The 19,191-nt window shown below is 57.6% G+C and overlaps 1 protein-coding gene across 5 annotated transcripts; it reads right to left on the reverse strand.

Annotated features, from left to right (window-relative positions):
• Window positions 1-597: 597 nt before the first annotated feature.
• SPATC1L (spermatogenesis and centriole associated 1 like) lies at window positions 598-16,065 on the reverse strand. Of its 5 annotated transcripts, none has more exons than XM_032357862.1 (5): window positions 14,877-16,065; window positions 14,699-14,746; window positions 10,037-10,387; window positions 3,051-3,217; window positions 598-2,638 (listed from the first exon to the last, which is right to left on the reverse strand). In XM_032357862.1, exons 1-5 carry the CDS (start codon window positions 15,076-15,078, stop codon window positions 2,288-2,290), a joined length of 1,119 nt encoding a protein of 372 aa, XP_032213753.1. In that variant the 5' UTR covers window positions 15,079-16,065; the 3' UTR covers window positions 598-2,287. The 5 variants fall into 5 exon arrangements, with proteins under 5 accessions (XP_032213753.1, XP_032213744.1, XP_032213763.1 ...); XM_032357853.1 differs by having other exon boundaries at window positions 3,051-3,220; XM_032357872.1 differs by having other exon boundaries at window positions 599-2,638; window positions 3,051-3,202; window positions 14,877-16,064.
• Window positions 16,066-19,191: the final 3,126 nt, after the last annotated feature.

Consider the following 19,191-nt stretch of genomic DNA (forward strand, 5'->3'; position numbering starts at 1 on the left):
AAGTGACCCTGAAGTGACCCTCCTTGTCACCCTCCAGGGACCCTCCACGTGCCCCTCCAGTGACCTCCTAAGTGACCCGCTGCATCTCTTCATGTCAGCTTGTGAGCTAGAAGTGGCAGGAAGATGAACGCATTCAGGTGTGAGGCCCGCAGGGGACGCGGCTCTGGGCAGAGGTCGGTCGCCTCAGTCAGGCAGGAGAGTGGGGGAGGGTCGAATCTGTGCCGCGCGTGGCTGGCCTGCAGGGTGAGTGGTCTCCCAGCCGCTGGCCACGCTTCCCCGAGGACACAGGTCCTCCCAAAGGGCTGATGTGCCCAAGCCAGCAGCCCAGGGCCCTGCGCCCAGAGAGCCCAGCTGGGTCAACACTGTCTTGAATGGGGTGGGCGTTCCCGGTCTCAAAGCTTCCTAACCCATGGCCGCCCCAGCAGGGTATGGATGCCTCAGACCCAAGTTCAGCTCCGTCCCGCCTCTCGGGCACTTATTACGCTGCAGGACCCGCCGGGCAGCAGACCATTCCCCTGCAGGACCCGCCGGGCGGCGGACCATTACGCTGCAGGACCCGCCGGGCGGCAGACCATTCCCCGTGTGTTGTCCTCCTCGTACAGGCCAAACAGCCGTGGCTGCAGGGGACCCCCAGCCGTGTGGGCCTTGGGACCCCGCCCCCCGGCAGCTGCCACTGCAGCAGCCAGATAAGCCCAGAGACCCTTGAAGGCTAGGGGCAGCCGGGTCCTCTCTCGCCGGCTCCCCTGGGAGAACACAGGACAGCTCTTCCACTTCTAGGTCCCACAAAGGGGTGGGGAGCCTCGGCAGGACCTGGCGGACAGCAAAGGCCCCACAAAAGTATTCTTCCAAACCCAGGTTGCAACACCGAGGCTCACCACAGAGAGCCTGCCTCCCAGCGGCGTCCAGAAGCGCCCACTGGCCTGTCTCCGACAGACAGCCCTGGTGCCAAAGTGGTGTGCTCCCCACAAGCCGCCAGCCTGGCAGAGTCCCCCAGCTGGGGGTTGGCATCAATGGCTGGACAGGGAGAATGGTGTCGGTTATGGGTTGTGTGGTGCCCAACCCCACAATCGTGGGGTTGAAGGCCCGACCCCCAACATCTCAGAATGCAGCTATATTTGGAGACAGGGTCTTTAAAAAGGTAATAAAGCTAAAATTATGTCTGTCATAGGGTGACCTTAATCTCCTCCGACTGGTGTCCTCATAATGAAAGGAAATCAGGACACGGGCTCAGGGACAAGCATGTGAGGACAAGGGAGAAGACGGCATCCACACGCCCAGGAGACGGTCTCAGGAGGACCCGGCCATGGGAACGCCTCGACCTGGGACATCCAGTCTCCGCCATGTCACCTGAGCCACGCTGCTCCGGCTGCCCAAGCTGACGAGAGCATATCCTAAGGTGCTGGGACCTCTGGGACACACGAGGCGGTGAGGACTGAGGGACAGGTTGCCCCAGCTGGAGTCGGTCCAGACACCCCAATACTTTCATCCTCACACACACAGCAGAGAAGCGACCAGAGACCCTGCAATCACAGCCAAGGCCCAGGAGGGTGCCAACGCCAGGCCCTCGGCCTCACTGTGGGTCCAGGAGGTCACTAGTCGTTCTCAAGACCTCAGGAAAGGTCTTGAGGTCACCACTGATGACTCCAGTGGTGGTGGGGGGACATCAGACCATCTCCCAAATCAACAGACTCCCCAGGAATCCACAGCAGCACGGGCCCTCCTCTCTATGCCCTGGTGCTGCCCTCGCCGTCTTGAAATTCCTACTTTTGAACAATGGACTTGGGTCTTCATTGCACACCGGGCTCTGCAGTTTCTATAGCTGTCCTGCCTGCAGGATCCTTGCCTCAGGCTCTGCATCTGGGGAAACCAGCTGCTGGCCCCTTCCAGCAGGAGGAGACAGACACCTCCCCTAGGAGGTCCGAGGGCTTGAGCCACAACCCCTCCCCTCAAGGCTCTGGCTAGGCTTCCTTCCACCAACACCCACCGTCACCTCCCACGGTGCTCTCCCTGCCCTCAAAGAGCCAAAGGGAAAGGTACACAGGTAAACAGATTATTTTAATAAAGTGCGACAGTGCCGCGCGGGTGTGGGCGGCGGGCGGGCTGGGCGCCTGGGGTGCACGGCCCCGGGCCGAGAGAGGCGCCTGTCACGGCGCCTGCGGCCCTGGGCGCTCTGTCGGTGGACGCGGCCCTTCCCCCGGCCGGAGGGGACACTCAGGAGGCACAAGGCCCCCGGGGTTTGGAACAAACACGTTTATTGCAGGAAAGGCGTGGCGGGCGCCGGGCGGGCTCACCAGGCGAAGAGCGGCTTGTGGTCCTCCTTGGAGAGCTCGCACAGGCAGGTCAGCAACAGCAGCGAGTCGCCCAGGAACTTGGGGGGCACCACGTCGATGACCAGCTTGCGCAGCGCAGCCGGGCTGCTGTGCAGCGGGTTGGCGCGCAGGTCAGGCCGCTGCTTGAGGATGCCGTAGGTGTTGATGAGGAACTCACTGAACACCGGGTGCACGTCGCGGTTGTAGCCGAGCCTCTCCAGGCGCGCCGTGAGCGTCAGGTAGCGGTGCGTCAGCTCGCGCAGCTTCTTCTCGTCCACCGACCCGTCCAGGGACTTGATGGACGTCTGCGGGTGCAGCGACCGGGCTTCCTGGGGGGCACTGCGGGCACCGGGACGCACGCCCAGGGCCCAGCCCCCAGCCCCGTGGAGCGCCCCCGGGACAGACGGGGTCGGAGTTGGGAGGAGCGCGGAGCTTCGCCCCTAGCGCCTAGGGGGCCTCTGCTGGGGCTGTCCCAGGCCACCCAGCGGCTGCGGGCTCCTTACGCCCTGTCCCATGGGGACCTCCACAGCCCTCAGCCGCCCTCAGGCCCTCAGCTGCGCGGGCACCACGGTGATGAGGCATCCAGGGGACCCTTCCCCCAGGGCGGCAAGGAGGGGGACCTGGCAGTGGAGGACCGAGGGCAGCGAGGGGACAAGAGCAGGGAGGGGCCCTGGGGGAGTGAGGGGGCCACAGCAGGTCAGGGGTTCTGGGCAGGAGGGACCCCAGGGCATTGAGGCCCACCTGCTTGATCTTCTCAGGGATGTTGGACACGGTGAAACCGTACAGCCGGGTCACCCCTGGGAAGACGTAGGCCAAGATGCGCCGGTCCAGCTGGAAGGCGATCTCCCCGACTATGCGCCCGTCCTTCTCAGTGCTGGAGAAGCTCGGGATCTCTGTGAGGAGCGGAGCTGCTGAGACAGGCCGAGGGCGCCAGGACACGGACCATCAGGGGCCACCCTCTTCCTCCCGCGGGCACCTGGGCGTCCATTTTAGCAAAAGGACCAACCTAAGCGCAGCCCGCGCAGGTTTGGGGTGAAAACACTGTGCCCCTCCTTTGCTGCTACCCTCCCCCAACGGTGAGGACTATTACAAATGGAGAAGAAAACTTTGACTCCCCTGTTGCCAGAAGGGAGAGGGACCTGTTCTCTTCTCTTAGAGCAACCTGAGTGACCTGTGCTCCTACGTCCTCTCTCTCCGCCCCTCTGATGCACGGACGTGTCCTTAAAAGCTTGTTCCTACAGCCCACGATTGTCTTGTGCCCCCGCCCCCACCCCCGCACCAGCGGAGGCTGCCCAGGCACTGGGTCAAAGGGGACCCCTGCTTATCACAGAGGTCCCACCCCCACGCCCAGATGCACTTAGTGGCCCAGACGGGCCCCCTCTCTTCCTGAGGACAGGTTCCCGTTAGCTTGGGAACGCACAGAGCCCAGCTCTCGGGCCCAGGCAGGTTAAGGAGCCTGGCGCCCCACGCGGGCTTCGGGTGTGCTCAGTAACACGGGTCCTCCCCGCCTGTGTGGAGAGGGTGCCGGGCCGGCGGGGCCCGTTTTCAACCCGTCTCCCCATCACCAGCCTCCCATCCGCACCTGCTTCCCAGCCTGGCCCCGCCTAGCGGCCTCTGCGCCCCGAGCCAGGGGCCGCGCCAGCACCCTTCGGAGCGTGCGCTCCCGCAAACACCGGGTCGGGGGGTGTGACAGCGAGACACCGGTGTGAGCCCAGCCTGCACGCCGGAGCCCCTCCACCGACGGCGCCCTGGCCTCCCGCGGCCGCCGCCGTCCTCTCTCACCCCACGAGGGACAGCAACACACCCGTTTGCAGAGCCTTTCAAGCCCCTGGGCCTTTCCAAACCCGAGCACGAGGCCCACCCTCCAGGGCGCAGACCGGGAGCCGCCGGCGGGGTCCAGCCAGCGGGCAGACCGTGCGTACACAGACCCGGTGACCCAAGAGGCTAAAGCCCAACACTTAGGACGCCCCACGCAGCCCCGGAGAGGCGCCCACACAGCCGTCTGTGCCGTGAATGCTGTGGGGCCGACCGACTGTGCCTGCGGCCACGGCAGCTGCTGCCCTCCTTGGCCTCATCCAGGGCCAGGGGCCGCCTAAGCACCGGCGCCAGCAGGCTGCCCGGCCAGTGGCACCCCGGGAGCAAGGTGGCCCCTCCCAGCAGCTACCAGCCCACAGCCCCAGCTTCTCACCCAGGGGAGGCGGCTGACCCAGGGCCGCTGGATGGCCAGGGAGGATGGGGGAGAGAGAGGAGCAGGCTGAGGAGTGGGAGGGGCCCCAACGGTGTGGGTGCCGTGGGCGAGGGACCCACCGGAGCCGAATGGCCCACAGCCACGCGCGGTGGCAGGGGTGGGGGGGTGCTGAGGATGAAGGGTCCCCGGGTGGGGGAAGCTGGCGAGGAGCTGAGGCTCCTGAGGGCCGAGGAAAAAGGCTGGTGTGACGTGCTGGGGACAGGGCCACAGACTGCATCCGTAGGATGGGACGCGGCTCCCGACGCAGCCTGGCACCTCCCCGAATATCGTTTCTGAGCAACAGTTCACACAGCACAAAATTCCCTCTTCAAGTGTGCGATTCAGACGTCCTTCTGCACCCACCGCGTCACACAGTGGCCACCCCGACCCAGAGCCGAAACAAAACCGGCACCTGCCGCCGTCACACGACACCCCCAGCCCCTGAGAACACCGGTGCGCTTCCGGTCCCTGGGGATGCGTCTGTGCCGGACACCCCACCCGTGTTGTCACACAGCGTGTGGCCCCGAGTCTGACGCCCATGCAGCTGTCCCCGAGCTCTGTCCACACGACTGTCCCCGAGTCCGTCCACACGACTGTCCCCGAGTCCGTCCACACGACTGTCCCCGAGCTCCGTCCACACGACTGTCCCCGAGTCCGTCCACACGACAGCCAGGACAGCACTGCGTTCCCGTCTACGCTGAGGAACGTCGCGTCGTGTGGCCGGACCCCATTCCGGTTATGCATCTGTCGCCGACAGGCCCGGGGGGACGATGACAAGGCCACTAGACCTTCATGTGAAAACCTCTGCGTGGTCAGGCGTTCTCAGTCGCTCTGCGTACACACCCGGGACTGGGATTCTGGGACACGTGGTGATTCTACGTTTAATTTTTGGTGAAACGGCAAACCGCATCTACAGCAACAACGTAGGTGTGTTCCAATGTCGCCACCTTGTCACCAACGCCTGCGACTGTCCCTCGTTTTTGTGGCAGCCCCCTCGGGGCGTGCGGCGCCCTCTCACGGTGCTGTGGTCCGCGATACCGGGCGTCTCTTCATGCGCTTGTCTCCGCTCGTGTGTCCTCTTTGGGGACCTGTTCCGTCGCAGTCTTGGCCCATCTTTAACCGCATTGTCTTCCTGCCGCCGGACCGCAGAGAACCTCACGTGTCTGGGACACCAGCGCCTCCACCTCCGACTGGCAAGTATCTTCTCCCGCTCTGCGGGTGGAACTCGCTTTCACGAAATGTGTTCCTTCGGAATTTGTTCGTGTTTGCTTTAAAGCCCAGAGTATATACTTATCCTTTTGTGGCTCATGCTTTTGGTGTCACATCTGAAAGTCTCTCGCCAGATCCAAGGTCGTAGGTTTTATCTCTGTGTTTTCCTCTAAGAGTTTTATGGCTTTGGCTCTTCCAGACCTTTCAAGTCTTTGACACATTTTGAGTTACTTTTCATTTGTGGAGCGAGGGCCGGCGGCGCTCTCATGCGTGTTTGCTCACTCGTCCCCGCACCGTTTGTTGCAAAGACCGTCCTCTCCCCGTGGCACTGTCCTTCCTGCACAGGAAGCCTGCGGGTGCTTGGGCTTGTTTCTGGACTCGGTTCTACTCCACTACTCCACGCCGGGCCTTCGGACGCCCACTGCCGGCATTCCCGTAGCTCGGCAGCAAGTTCGGGAACTGGAAAGTGCGGCTCCTCCAGCGTCGCTCTTTCTCAAGACTCATTAGCCTCTTCTGGGTCCCTTACCTCTTACCTCTCCAACTCGCTTCAAGACGTTTGTCCGTTTCTGCAAAGAAGCCGGCCGGGATTTTGACAGGGATTTCTGCTGAGTTTGCAGATCAGTTCGGAGAGTGCTGCCGTCTTAACAACATGAAGACTTCTGGTCCGTGAACACGACACGCGTTTGCACCTACAAGTCCTCTTCGCTGTCTTTCAGCAGGTACGTTGCAGCTGTGGTGTGCTCCCTCTGTAGTCACTTTGCAAGGCTGCAGAAGCTTCCCGGGAGTTAGAGCTGAGAACAGGCTGATGGCACAGCAGCACATCAGGGCGCAGGAGAGCACGGCGGTGCGGGCTGCAAATTCCCTTCCATGTTAATACGCGTCGCCCACCAGGAGCCAGTCTCTCTTCCCAGCCCTGTCTTGAAAGCATAAATTAGATGGAAGAAGTGCTATACACCTGAGATGTTCTAGAAATCATTTCTAGTCCAACCTGGGTCTTCCAATATCCACCCAAAAATCTATTCTTCAAAGAAAAAGTCAGCAACATTAACAAACCTCTAGCCAAGCACATGAGGGGAAAGAGAAAGAAGACAAAGACCGGTGCTGTCACAAACTGGAGATGGCTTCACCGCCGATCCTACAGATGCTAAAAGGGTAATAATGGAACATTAGGAACAATTCTGTGCTAAAAAAATTTGACAAGATGGATGAAATGGACCAATTCCTTAAAAGACATAAAAATAAAAGTTCACTATTGTGAGTAAACTGCCGAAGCTCCCTCGAGAAGAAATCGATCATTTGAATAGCTGTGCATCAACTAAAGAAACTGAATTTGCAGCAGGGGAAACATTCCTACAGAGAAAATTAAAGGCTCAGGTGGTTTCTGTGGTGAGTTTCACCAAATGTCTAAAGAGTAAATAATATGGGCGCCTGGGGGGCTCAGTGGGTTAAAGCCTGTGCCTTCAGCTCAAGTCATGATCTCAGGGTCCTGGGATCAAGTCCCGCATGGGGCTCTCTGCTCAGTGGGGAGCCTGCTTCCTCCTCTCTCTGCCTGCCTTTCTGCCTGCTTGTGATCTCTGTCTGTCAAATAAATAAATAAAATCTTCTAAAGAGTAAATAATACCAATTCTATATAAACTCTTCCAGATGACTGCCGAGGATGGAGCCCTTTCCACCTCATTCACTGAAGTCAACATTAACCCAGTACCAAAACCAAAAAATGACATTAAAAGAAAACTGTAGGCCAGTATCCCCCATAGATAGCAAAAATTCTCAAAAAAAGTTTAGGAAAATTAAATCCAACAATACAAAAAAGTATAATACAGGATGACCAAGTGGGGTTTATCTCAGGAATGCAAGTTTGGTTTATGATTCAAAAATCAATCAATGTGGGTAGCCTGGTTGGCTCAGTCAGTAGAGTATGTGACTCTAGATCTTGAGGTTGTGAGTTCAAGTCCCACACTGGGTGTAGAGATTACGTAAAAATAAAAATCTTTTTTTAAAAAAATCAATTTAATTAACAATATTACAGAAATAGACTATAAATAAAAACAAATGCTCATCTTATTAGATTCAGAAAAAGCACTTGACAAAATCCAATATCCATTCATTATAACTCTTAGGAAACTAGGAATTAAAGGGCACTTACTCAACCTGATAAAGGACGTCTACAGAGACCTGAGCTAACGTCACACTTAGCAATGACAGACTGAATGCTTTCCGCCTAAATGAGGAAAACACAAAATGTCCACTGTCACCATTTCTATTCAACATGTGCTAGAGGTTCTAGTCAAAGCAATAAGACAAGAAAAAATGAAAGGAATACAAACTAGAAATGAAAATAGAAACTTGTCTTTATTCCCAAATGACACAGTCATATATCCTAAGGAATCCACGAAAATCTAGAACAATAAATCTAGAACATATAAATGACTTCAGTAAGGTTGCAAGATACAAGGTCATATTTTGTCAGGGTTCTCCAGAGAAATAGAAACAGAACCAACAGGGTGTGCGTGTGTGTAAGGAATCAGCTCACATGATTAAGGAGACTAACAAGTCTCAAGGTCTGCAAGATGAGTCAGCAAGTAGAGATGTGGGGGGGCTGAAAATGTCGCTTTAGGCTGACTTTGTAGGTCTGAGAACCAAGAGAACCAGAGGTGTGATTTCAGTCCAGAGTATTGCAGGCTTACAACATCAAGAAAAAGTGATGTTATAGTTCAAGTCCAAAGTTAGCCAGACAGGAGGAATTCTCTCTTCCTCGGGGTAGAATCAGCCTTTTTGTCCTAGTCGACCTTCAACTGATTAGACGAGGCCCACCCACACTGGGAGGACAATGTGCTCATTCAGCCTATTCAATTAAGTGTTAAACTCACCGAAAATGCTTTCACAGAAACACCCAGAATGTCTGACTAAATATCTGGGTACTTCATGTGGCCCAGTCAAGTTGACAAATAAAACTAACCACCACAGGAACAGATATTAAAAAAATCAATTGTGCTATTATATACTAGAAATGAACAATCAGAAATTGATAATGATAAGGGCAATACTATTTCCTATAGCATCAAAAATGGGAAAATACTAAGGGGCCAATTTAACAAAAACGTGCAGGACTAAACGTAGAAAACTATAAACATTGTTGAAATTTTTAGACAACAGAAACAGAGAGATATACGGTATTCATGGCTCCAAAAGTTCAATATTGTAAAGGTGTCATTTCCCTGAAAACTGATCTAATCAATCTGTAGATGCAAGGCAACCCCAAACTCTCGGCAAATTTTTTGTAAAAACGGACAATCTGAGGGGCACAGCTTGAGGGTGGCTCAGTCAGTTGGGCATCTGACTCTTGATTTCGGCATGGGTCTGACCTCAGGGTGGTGGGATCCTGTCCCACATTGGCTTCTGCGTGCAGTGGCAATGAGTTTCACTCTCCCTCTCCCTCTGCCCCTCCCCACTTCTAAAAGAAGGAAAGAAATCTTAAAGAAAAAAAGTTGATTCTGAAATTCACGTGGAAGTGCAAAGGACCTAAAATAGCCAGAACAACTTCGAAAATGGAAAGCAAAGTTGCGGGACGTGGACTACCTGGTGAACAGTCTCGTGCTCCAGCTACAGTAACCGAGACCGCGCGCGTTGGAATCAACACGGACAGACAAACAGAACGGCATGGAGGATCCAGAAATACACATACACAGACATGGACAGAAATGGGAGGCAATTCAGTGGAGAAAAAAATAATCCTTCTGAACCCTGGCGCCGGAAGAAGCAGCCGTCTAAGGTGAATCCCGTGCCACGTACAAAACGGACTTGAAATTGATCAGAAACCTAAATGTCAAACCTGAACCCATAAAACTTCTAGAAGAACACACAGGAGAGAACCTTTGTGACCTTCAGCGTGACAAAGATTTCTTAAATAGGACAGAAAAAGCATGAACTTTACAAAAGAAAAAAATCAATAAACCAGACTTCATCAAATTAAACAGTTTTGCTCTTCCAAGAACACGTGTGCAAACGGAAAAGCCACGGACGAGGGGGCCGTGGTTGCAGCGCATGTGCCCGGAAAAGGACCAGTGTGCAGACTCTATCAAGAGCACGAAGAGCAACTCCATTTTTTTAGAGACAAAACATTCTAACGGAAGCAGCGCCAGACCCTGACCTCCCAGCCACACTCTTCTCCCTCTGCTGGAAAACGGAGACGCTCCGGCCGGCGGGCCACCTGCCCCTCCCCCACCCCCGCCAGCTGCCTGCCACCACACCCCGGTGCCCGCCCCGGTGCCCACCCCTCGCGGGGCCGTACCGTTAAGGTAGTAGCTCCTCCTGGTCCTGTCCCCAGAGGGCAGGCTGCTCTCCGAGAAGCACACTTTCTTGGGCCGGACCATCTCCCTGGGCTCCAGCAGGGTCTTGTCCGCCAGTGGGTCCTGCAAGGGGCTCAGGAGTGGGGACAGCTTCCTGTCAGCGCCTCGGGGCGCACGCAGCTCGGGGGAACTGAGGAACGCCTTGAAGGGCCCCTGGCCGGAGGTCGCACAGCCGGGGGAAGCGTCGTCCTCACTGGAGATGGGGGCGTGCGAGCACAGCAGGTCCTCCAGGGAGGTCGTCTGCAGCTGGGAGCGTGCGTCGGGGGCGCCGGCGAACCTTCCAAAGTCTGCAACTGGGGTGGGGGGGGGCGGTCAGGCTGTGGTCCTGAAGCTTCCCTGAGGAGGGCGAGAATACGGAAGAACTCCCGCACGCCCAGCCTCCGGCCACGACAGCCCACGGCCTCAAGGCCCTCCTCCCCCTGGAGAAGACGGCCCGCGTGTGCGGGCCTGCGTGCGCTTCCTGCCCACCCGTCCATCCACACACAGCCCCGAGGGACTCGGATCTGCTTTCAGAAGCTCATGTAAGTGGTGCCGTCCTACGCGTGGTTTGTTCTGCCACGTACCCTTCGGCCCCAGCTTTGTGGGAGTGTATCCATGTTGAGTCGCCAGGCAGCTTACCTGATATGGGTAACCGGTTCCTGCCAATGTGTCTCACACACACACACACACACACACACACAGCCATTTTCACATCTGTTGCTCTGGGGATAGACATGAGAACAGTTCCTGGTTTTCTCGAAAAGCAAAGCTGTGATCAGCATCCCCTGATGGCCTCTCTGCTCGAGAGCACCCTGCGTGGTCTACACGTGGCTCAGGCGTGCCCGACACTTTCTCTGTGTTCCGCATGAGTGGAAAGTAGAACACTCCCGCAGCTTCACGGGTCCTAGGTAAGCAAAGACCAGGCTGATGACATCACATGGCCTTTCCCTAATCCCCAGTGGCACTGAGCACCTTGTCGAATGCTTATTAGCCCTTGGCGTTTTCTTTCTTTTTTTTTTTTAAGGATTTTATTTATTTATTTGACACAGAGAGAGATCACAAGTAGGCAGAGAGGCAGGCAGAGAGAGGGGGAAGCAGTCTCCCTGCCGAGCAGAGAACCCAATGCGGGACTTGATCCCAGGACCCTGAGACCATGACCTGAGCCGAAGGCAGCGGCTTAACCCACTGAGCCACCCAGGCACGCCCCTCGCGTTTTCTTGAGGGGAATCTTCTCTGCCTTTTCTCTGCTCCTCTTAGTTTTGGGGGGGCAGGTAGGGCCCTGAGTACTCTTTAGTTATTTGTAGCAGCTCTTGTGGCTCCTAGTTGACGGAAGTGCTGTCAGCGCCTGCTTGTATTTTCATGTTTTATACGGACCTGTCGTGCAGAATTTTTTTAAAATTACGATGTAATCAACTTTAACTTATTGATTCTTTTTGTGATTATAAAATCCTTCTCTATTCCCATATGACAAACATGCTCTCCTAGCAACAAAGCGAATACTTACTTGAAAAACAGCGTTTTAGGAGTTGTGATGGAAAATTATCAAGGCGCCAGCTGGCTCATGGAGCGTGCAGCCCTTGGTCTCAGGGTTGTTGGGACGGAGGTTACTTACATGAACAGAACTTCAAAAAAAAAATTGTATCTTAAAAGCTACCTCCTTGGGAACAACTAATCCACCTCCGGCAATGTCCTCCCAGAAACAAACCTTTGAAAAAAAGAACCGCCGCCAGGATGTCTTGCCTTCCGTCTGCCCGCCTGGCCAAAGTGTTCATTCCTGCAGGCCGCCGAAGGGCCTCAGGGTGTCCTGGCCAGCGCAGAAGCGCCCACCGAGCAGCCTTCAAGAGCTCCCCAAGCGTGAGACAGGAGAGCACCCCGGGCGGCCCCAGAGCCCGGGACTCAGAGCCCTGAGGGCAGGCGGCCTCCCCATACAGGGGAAGGGGCTGCCTGACCTTCCAAAGGGCCTGTTCTAAAGGGACTTCTGCTGTGCTCAGCCGGGTCTGGGCTTCGTTTCGCTCCTGTTTAGTGAGCGGCCATTCTCTCTGTCACAAGCCTCCAATAAAGTTGGGTTAATATTAAAAAAACAGTTTTTAAACTTCAGTCAAGTCCAAAAAACAGGCACATTTGCAGGCTACGTTTTAATGAAGCTATAAATGACTAAGAAGCATCGGCACAAAATTCCGTTTCCTCAGCAGCGAAAGCACTCCCCCCGTAATGATCACATCAAGGAAGAAACGGAGAGACGTCACTGAGTAACGAGGGAAATAGAACACCGTGATGACGGCATCAGTGCACTTAAAACTGTGTTTGCATTGAAATTAGGAATGTAAATGCTTTAATTACTTTTAAAAATCATCAAAAAATTTAACATTCAGACCAACATGAAGAGGAGCTCCTAAAACAGAAAATCTAGAAGCAGAATACCCCGGAGGGAGCTCCACGGAGTGTCCACAAGGCCGCACAGCTGCGGACAGGGACTGCGGAAACGGAACACACGGCGGTGAGACTGGGGAGGAGAAATCGGCTTCAGGAGGGCGAGAGTCGCCCCACCACCCCCGGGACCCAGGAACAGGAGAGCTCCAGTGGGACGGTGCTTCTCAACGACTCAGTAAGAAGCAGAAAATCTCAGTGGACCAATAGGCGAAGAAGAAAAATCTAGAAGTTACAAAACCATTGTGCTCCGAGGGCACGGGCCTGACAATAAGACCTTTCGGGTTCCAAGTGACTCCTACTCCCCACGCCGCAGGAGCGAGGTCAGAACACTGGAACATGAGCGCGTGCCTGATGGAGGGTATGAACTGGTCGCAGCTCGGGTGCCGAATTCCCACACAGAAAACCACAGACGGAAAACCAAAGCGCAGACTCCCGTAGGAGTAGAGTCCGGAGATCCTGAGTGAAACCCCATCCCGGCGGACTCCAGGGCACCGCGTGAGCTCCCAGCCCCAGGCTTTGGGCTGGAGCAGGCCGAGGGCCACAGCCGAGGGCACCCCACCACGGCCACACTAGGGTCGGTCTCAATTTTTCTTGCTCTTCAGAAGGGTCTAGAAGCGTCCTCCCAGTGCCCAGCCTGCGAGCCCCCCACCCCCAGACTCCCCCGCCGGCCGCCGATGCCAGGGTTCTGAGTCCCAAGAGCAAAGACAAAGGCCTAATTAACCAGCACACACCATGACCTCCTCTACCGTGGTCCTGGGCCCCCGGTGTGGGTGTAGACTCAGAGCAGAAGAGACCGAAAAACCGAGCAGCACACAGGCAGCAGCTGGTGCGGGAGCCGGGCACCTTCCCGGGAGCACGGGGTGTGTGGCTGGGGGTCGCGAGGGGCCCGGCGGTGTCCAGGGTGCGGGGCTGCAGGCTGGCGGAGCGTGTCCAGCAGCGGCCACTTCAACAGTTCAGTAGTCCCCGGCCCCTGACTCCAGGGTTTCCCGCCGTGACCCCAGCGGCAGGTCTGCCGTGCCCTGGCTGTCCTGGTGGGGACCGTGGGGGCATCGACGTGCACACAGCTCCACCGGGCTCAGGGAAACCCCAACAATGCCCGACAGGCAGGCGCACATACCCACCATGCGTGTCAGAGAGAAACCCAGGAAAAGGCCGGCTGTGGCTGCCAGTGGGAATGGGGCAGGACCCGGGCCGGCCTGGATGCTACAGCCTCCCGGGGTGTTGGTACCTTTGCCACCGGTACATGTGGCTGAGCACAGAGAACAGGCTTTCAGAACGCGCCCTGCTTTGAAGGCAGACACTAAGGGACCGTGAGAGATGACAGCTGTTGTGAGGCCTTGAACACCCTGTCGTGCACGCGTCCCTCCAAACTCCAGTCCTCCAGCAGGCTGAGGGCCAGGGCCAGGCCTGGAGGCCACGTCCCAGAGCCCAGGGCTTGGGGTGACCCCTCCCTGAGGCCGGCCAGGGCCTCCCAACCTGGGAAGGCCTAGTGGCCTGAGGAGCTCCTGCTAAGACTGGTGTCCTGCAAGGTCTGGGCTTGTTGGGGGTGACCCATGGGCAGGGGTGCCGGCTGCCACCCCAGAGAGTCCGCCCCGGTAAGGCCCCGACCAGGGTCCCCCCAAGGGACCTGGCAGGAGTCAGAGTCCACACCTCTGCCGACCAAGCACCTGGGGGGTAAGGAAGGAGGCCCTGGGGCTCCTGGGGCTGCGGACGCAGGGTCTGAGTCGTCCGAGGAGGCCACAGCCTGACCCCATTCTCAGGACAACGCCGCCCAAGGGCATCCCTGGTGGCCCCAGAAGGCAGCACGGACCTCCGTGGGGGGGTGTCGAGGCCCTGGGAGGCCAGTCGGCCTCAGCTTCTGGTGACAAGCGTGTGCCTGGGCTGCCGGTGGGAGCCAGGACTGGTGGGGACCAGGGGTTTCTCCAGCAGCCCCTCGGGGCATCACTGTCCCCTTCCCGCCTCCCCCACCACCTCCGTCCCCCACCGCCACCCTCTGCTTGCCCCGAGCTCCGTCCCCAGGTCCCCCTCGAGGCCGAAGGAGTCCGGGTGCCATGAAGGACTCCGGGGACGCGCTGGCTCATGGGGCTTCGCACCCACGCGCTCCGTGCAGGGGGCCAGCGCGTGGCAGCCCGATATGAGGGCTAACCCCCCACCCCGTTTCCTGGATGCGGGCTTCATGGCCAGAAGGGCCTCACCTGAGGACGTGCAGCAGAATGGGGAACTGGGTCTTGGCTTGCTCAGACCTGAGGGAAGGAAGTGGGCCCGAGACCCCGGGCGTCAGCCAGCCAGGCCCTGGCCCTGAGCTGCGGCCTCCCCTCGGCTCCCGGAGCCCAGCAGCCAGCCAACGCCCGCCACCCCGGCCCGCGGCCTCACCTGCGCTCCCGGGGGAGCCGTCCTCGGGGTAGGCGGGCCCTTTGGTGAAGAGGAGGTCGCGGCCCCCGAGGCCGCAGCGGTCGGGGCAGCTCTCGCTGAGCAGGCGCTTGAGCATCTGGTTCTCCTTCAGGAGGCGCACCTGCTTCTTCAGGTCCGCGTTCTCGCTCAGGAGCCTGTGCATCAGCTCGCTGCCCTCGGCCATGGCCACGTCCTCGTGTGCTCACGTGTGGGCCTGCGGCCCCATGGAGGTGGAAAGCCAGAGCCTGCAGGCGCTCCAGATGCGGCCCGGCCCCGGAGCTCCAGGGCAGCCCGGCCTTCCGCAGCCTTGTGATGTCGCCCGCCCTTAAAGAGCCGGTCCCCTGCCCCCGCCAGGCCACCCGCTTCCCCGCAGAGCCTGCCCCTGGGGCCAGCGTGGACACACCAGGACGCTCAGCCCGCGACGGGACTGTGCCGGCACCTCCTAGGAGCAGCCAGAGGCCCGGGCGGAGGGGCCTGTCGGGCCATCCACACCACGGGGCACGGGCCTCAGGGGGCCTCTGCCTTCACCCCGCGTGACCGGTGGCGTCCCTCCCCATGAGCCCTCAGCCCCCAACACGGTTCTCGGGTGGCTCCCTGCTCTGTACCCCAGAACCTGGGCCAGTGCCTGGTGCACGGGCACACATATTGGGGTGCACCCCGGGACGCACACTTAAGGAAGGAGGGGCAGCGGGAGACAAGCTCGGGGCCCCCAACAGGCCCCAGTCCCGGGACTCCAGGCCGGCTCTGCAGGGCTACCAGTTGGAGGCCGCCCGCCACCCACACTGCCCACTTGTGAGGAAGGCTCCGGACTGGGGCCGAGTGGAACACGGGCCGTTACTGGACCTAACGGAAGACTCCCCCGACCAGGCACAAGCGCCATGCAGACCCCACGCAGACCCGAGCTCCCAGAGCCCCGCCGGGGGGCAGATTTCAGACCCCGGCTAGTGGGAGCACGGCTGAGCCCGCCCCAACGCCCGGTCCGCCCGGGAAGTGCCCAGGAGGGTACGTGAGCACTGCTCCCAGCTCTAGAGCTCCCGCTCGTGCTTCTCGGCAGCTGTGAGGCCGCAGACACGTCGTCTCCTGCTCCTCCGGACTGGGCACAGTCTGACCAAGGAGGCAGCACGCCCTCCAGCCCCGACAGCCCCCACAGCCCCCACAGCCCCCACAGCAGCTACAGCCCCCACAGCCCCCACAGCCGCGACAGCCCTCCAGCCCCGACAGCCCCCACAGCCCCCACAGCCCCCACAGCCCCCACAGCAGCTACAGCCCCCACAGCCCCGACAGCCCCCACAGCCCCCACAGCCCCCACAGCCGCGACAGCCCTCCGGCCCTGACAGCACGCAGCATCAAGGGCCCTGGGGTGCGGGTGTCGGGCCTCCAGGCTGAACAAAGCATCGTCTCCCCAGACTGCCAAGTTAGCAGGAGGGAGCAAGCAGAGAATCCGGGAGTCGGGTTTGTGGAAGACAGGACTGTACCTTACACAACCTGAGAAAAACCCAGGGTCTGGACTCACAGCCTCTCACGTTAGACAAGGACCACGGAGGCGCAGACAGGGCCCACGGCGCACGGGTGCACGGGAGATGCCAGGACTCCCAGGGCGGAGGCCTCTGCCCCCAGCCGAGAGAAGGCCTCCCCTCCACTGGCCCCTTCCCATGACCCTAGAAAACCCTCAGGACATCCTACCCCCTCCAGCCACAGGCCCATCACCCTCCGCGATCAGGACGCGCCATGCTCTCATCGCTAGGTTCAACTTACTGCTAGTCTGTGAGGGACACTGATCGGTTCACCATTTTCCGGGAGGGTCCTGGTCTGCTTTTGCTCCCAAGGCCATGCTGGCCTTCTGAAAGGAGTTGCAAGTGCTCCTTCGTCCTCTAAGGTCTGGGTACTTGTGTTGGGATTTTTCTCTCTCCTATTTTTGAGAAAATTCACCAGGAAGCCATCTCAGCCTAGAGCTTTCTTCTGGAAAAGTTGTAAATTTCAAATTCAATTTCTTTAAAATAGATAAAGGGCTACTTAAATATCCCCTTTCTTTTCCCAACCACCTAGATGACGACTCGTCCTCCGGGGAGCCGGTCCGTGTCTGTGCCGGGGCGCACCGGCGAGCCGCCCACGACAGCCCCTCGCACTCACTCTGCGGTCTCACGCCTCTGAGGACGCACACTCTGTGTGTGTGTGTGTGTGGGTGTGAACACAGAGCAGCGGCGTCGGCAGGTGTGTGAGCAGGACGTGAGACTCCGCGAGCGGGGCGGTGGGAGTGCGGACGCAGAGAGGGGCAGGATGGCGCACTCGGGCTGACCACAACGGGTCGGCGGGTCGGACGGTGGGCTCGCGTCTGTGGGACCCACGGCCATGCGCCCCGTGGACACCCACAGCAGCTTTCCTTCCTTTCTGGATCAGAGCAGAGGCTTGTTAGCGTTCTCCAAGCATCAACTCGTGGTTTCACTGACCTTCTCCGTTACGCTTCATACAGCATTTGACTCGTCCTCTTACCTGCATTTCCTCCCTCCTACTTTCATTTCAGGTTTGTAAAGCTGGACGCTTACATCGCGGATTTGAGACCTTATTCACAGCATGAACAAATAAGCCTGCGACCATTTCTGTAAGCACAGCTTGACCATATCCCACAAACTCCTAACTCATTTTTTCTTTAGCGTGAAAGACTTTGTTTCCCTCATACTTTCATTTTTGACCATTGGTTATTTAGAATGTATTATTTAATTTCCAAATATTTGGGATTTTTATCCTAGTTACCGATTTCTAATTTAATTCCATTGTGGTTAGAGAATGCACTGCTCACTTCAATCCTTTCGTATTTCTCGAATTCCTGACCATTTCCTGACTCATTTCCTAACCACTGTGTGGTCTTCGTGAATGGTCCGTAAGCTCTTGACAAGAATGACACGGAGTGTCCCATAAATGCCCATTACTTCGGGTTGGTTCAACCCTCCGGCCGCGTTGCTGAGACAATGTTGAAATCTCCCACTCTGTGTTTTACTGAATTCCCTCTCCGGCTGCACGTTTTCGTTTTTCATATTCTGAAAGGTACATATACATTATTGTTATTAAATACCTCTTCATGTCTAGTTCCGTTCCTTCTCCTGAAACCTACTTTGGTACTAATATGATATTTGTCATGATGGCTTTTGTTATATATTTTTCTAAACTTGTACTTTTATCTTGTATTTTTACAACTAAAATTTCTCAAGGACAACATAGCTGGGTCGTGATTTTTCATGCAGTGTGACAGTCTGTGCCTTTAGCTGGAGTGCGTAGCCCTTTACAGTGAGTGAAGCTACTCCCGTGGTTGGCGCGTCCTTCTAGGGCCACGACAAGGCAGTGCGCACAGGGGCTCACCAGCAGCGGCCGCCCCTCCTACGGCTCCGAAGGCTCATCCACCGGTCCCTGCTGAGCTTCACAGATCCTGTGCTTATGTACCTCACCTCAGGAAAAACCGCAGCCGTTATCCAGCTGTTTGTCTGCCTCCCGCCATCCCCATTTTGTGGGACTCCAATTCTACACGTGTCAGACCACTCAAGATCACCCAATAGGTCACTGGCATTTGTCTTTAAAGAATCCTGGCCACCACAGGCTGTTTCAACTCAGCTATTCCTGGATGGCCCAAGAGCAGCATCAAAGACACAGGGTGTCAAGCCCACTGCACCTCACACCCACGAAAGGCCTGGCGGTGGGGCAGGTGTCCGAGGCGGCCTGACGCCATGCAAACCAGCTGTGTGTTCCACTTGTCTCAAGCAAGGGCTTCGATGCCCCTGGGGCCACCCCTGTCCCTGGAGGAAGGCTGGAAACCACCTCTCAGCAGTCCTCATGTAGAAACTAACAGTTCAATTCTTTTCACTGAAGAAAACCTGAAGTTGTCTTCATCACCCTCATCCTCCTGAGTGAGGCAAGGCGGGGGCTGCTCTGAGACAGCACCCAAAATCCCAGGTCACACATGGCAGAGGGGCCCGTGGCCCTGGCGCCCTCCAGGGGCTCCTCTGCCTCCTTCCGCTGCCGCCTGTGTGGGCGGCTATCAGCGGACCCCGCGCGAGCAGACGCCCTACAGGGAGGCGCTGAGACCCACCCACAGCCAGTGGGACCAGAGGGCTGCTGTGGGCGAGCCCCGGCCGCCTCCTGGCGAGCCGAGCACTGGAGCCGCTCCAACCCTGGCACGCGCCTCACGTCCCACCGACTCCCCTTTGCCTTCTGTTTCTACCCTAATTCCTTTTTCAAACAAAGTGAATCATGAATGAAAATTCATACTGCAGATCAAATGAAAATAAACCAAGCTGAGCAATTAACC

This window comes from Mustela erminea, chromosome 1, assembly GCF_009829155.1.
Source record: "Mustela erminea isolate mMusErm1 chromosome 1, mMusErm1.Pri, whole genome shotgun sequence".
NCBI lineage: Eukaryota > Metazoa > Chordata > Mammalia > Carnivora > Mustelidae > Mustela > Mustela erminea.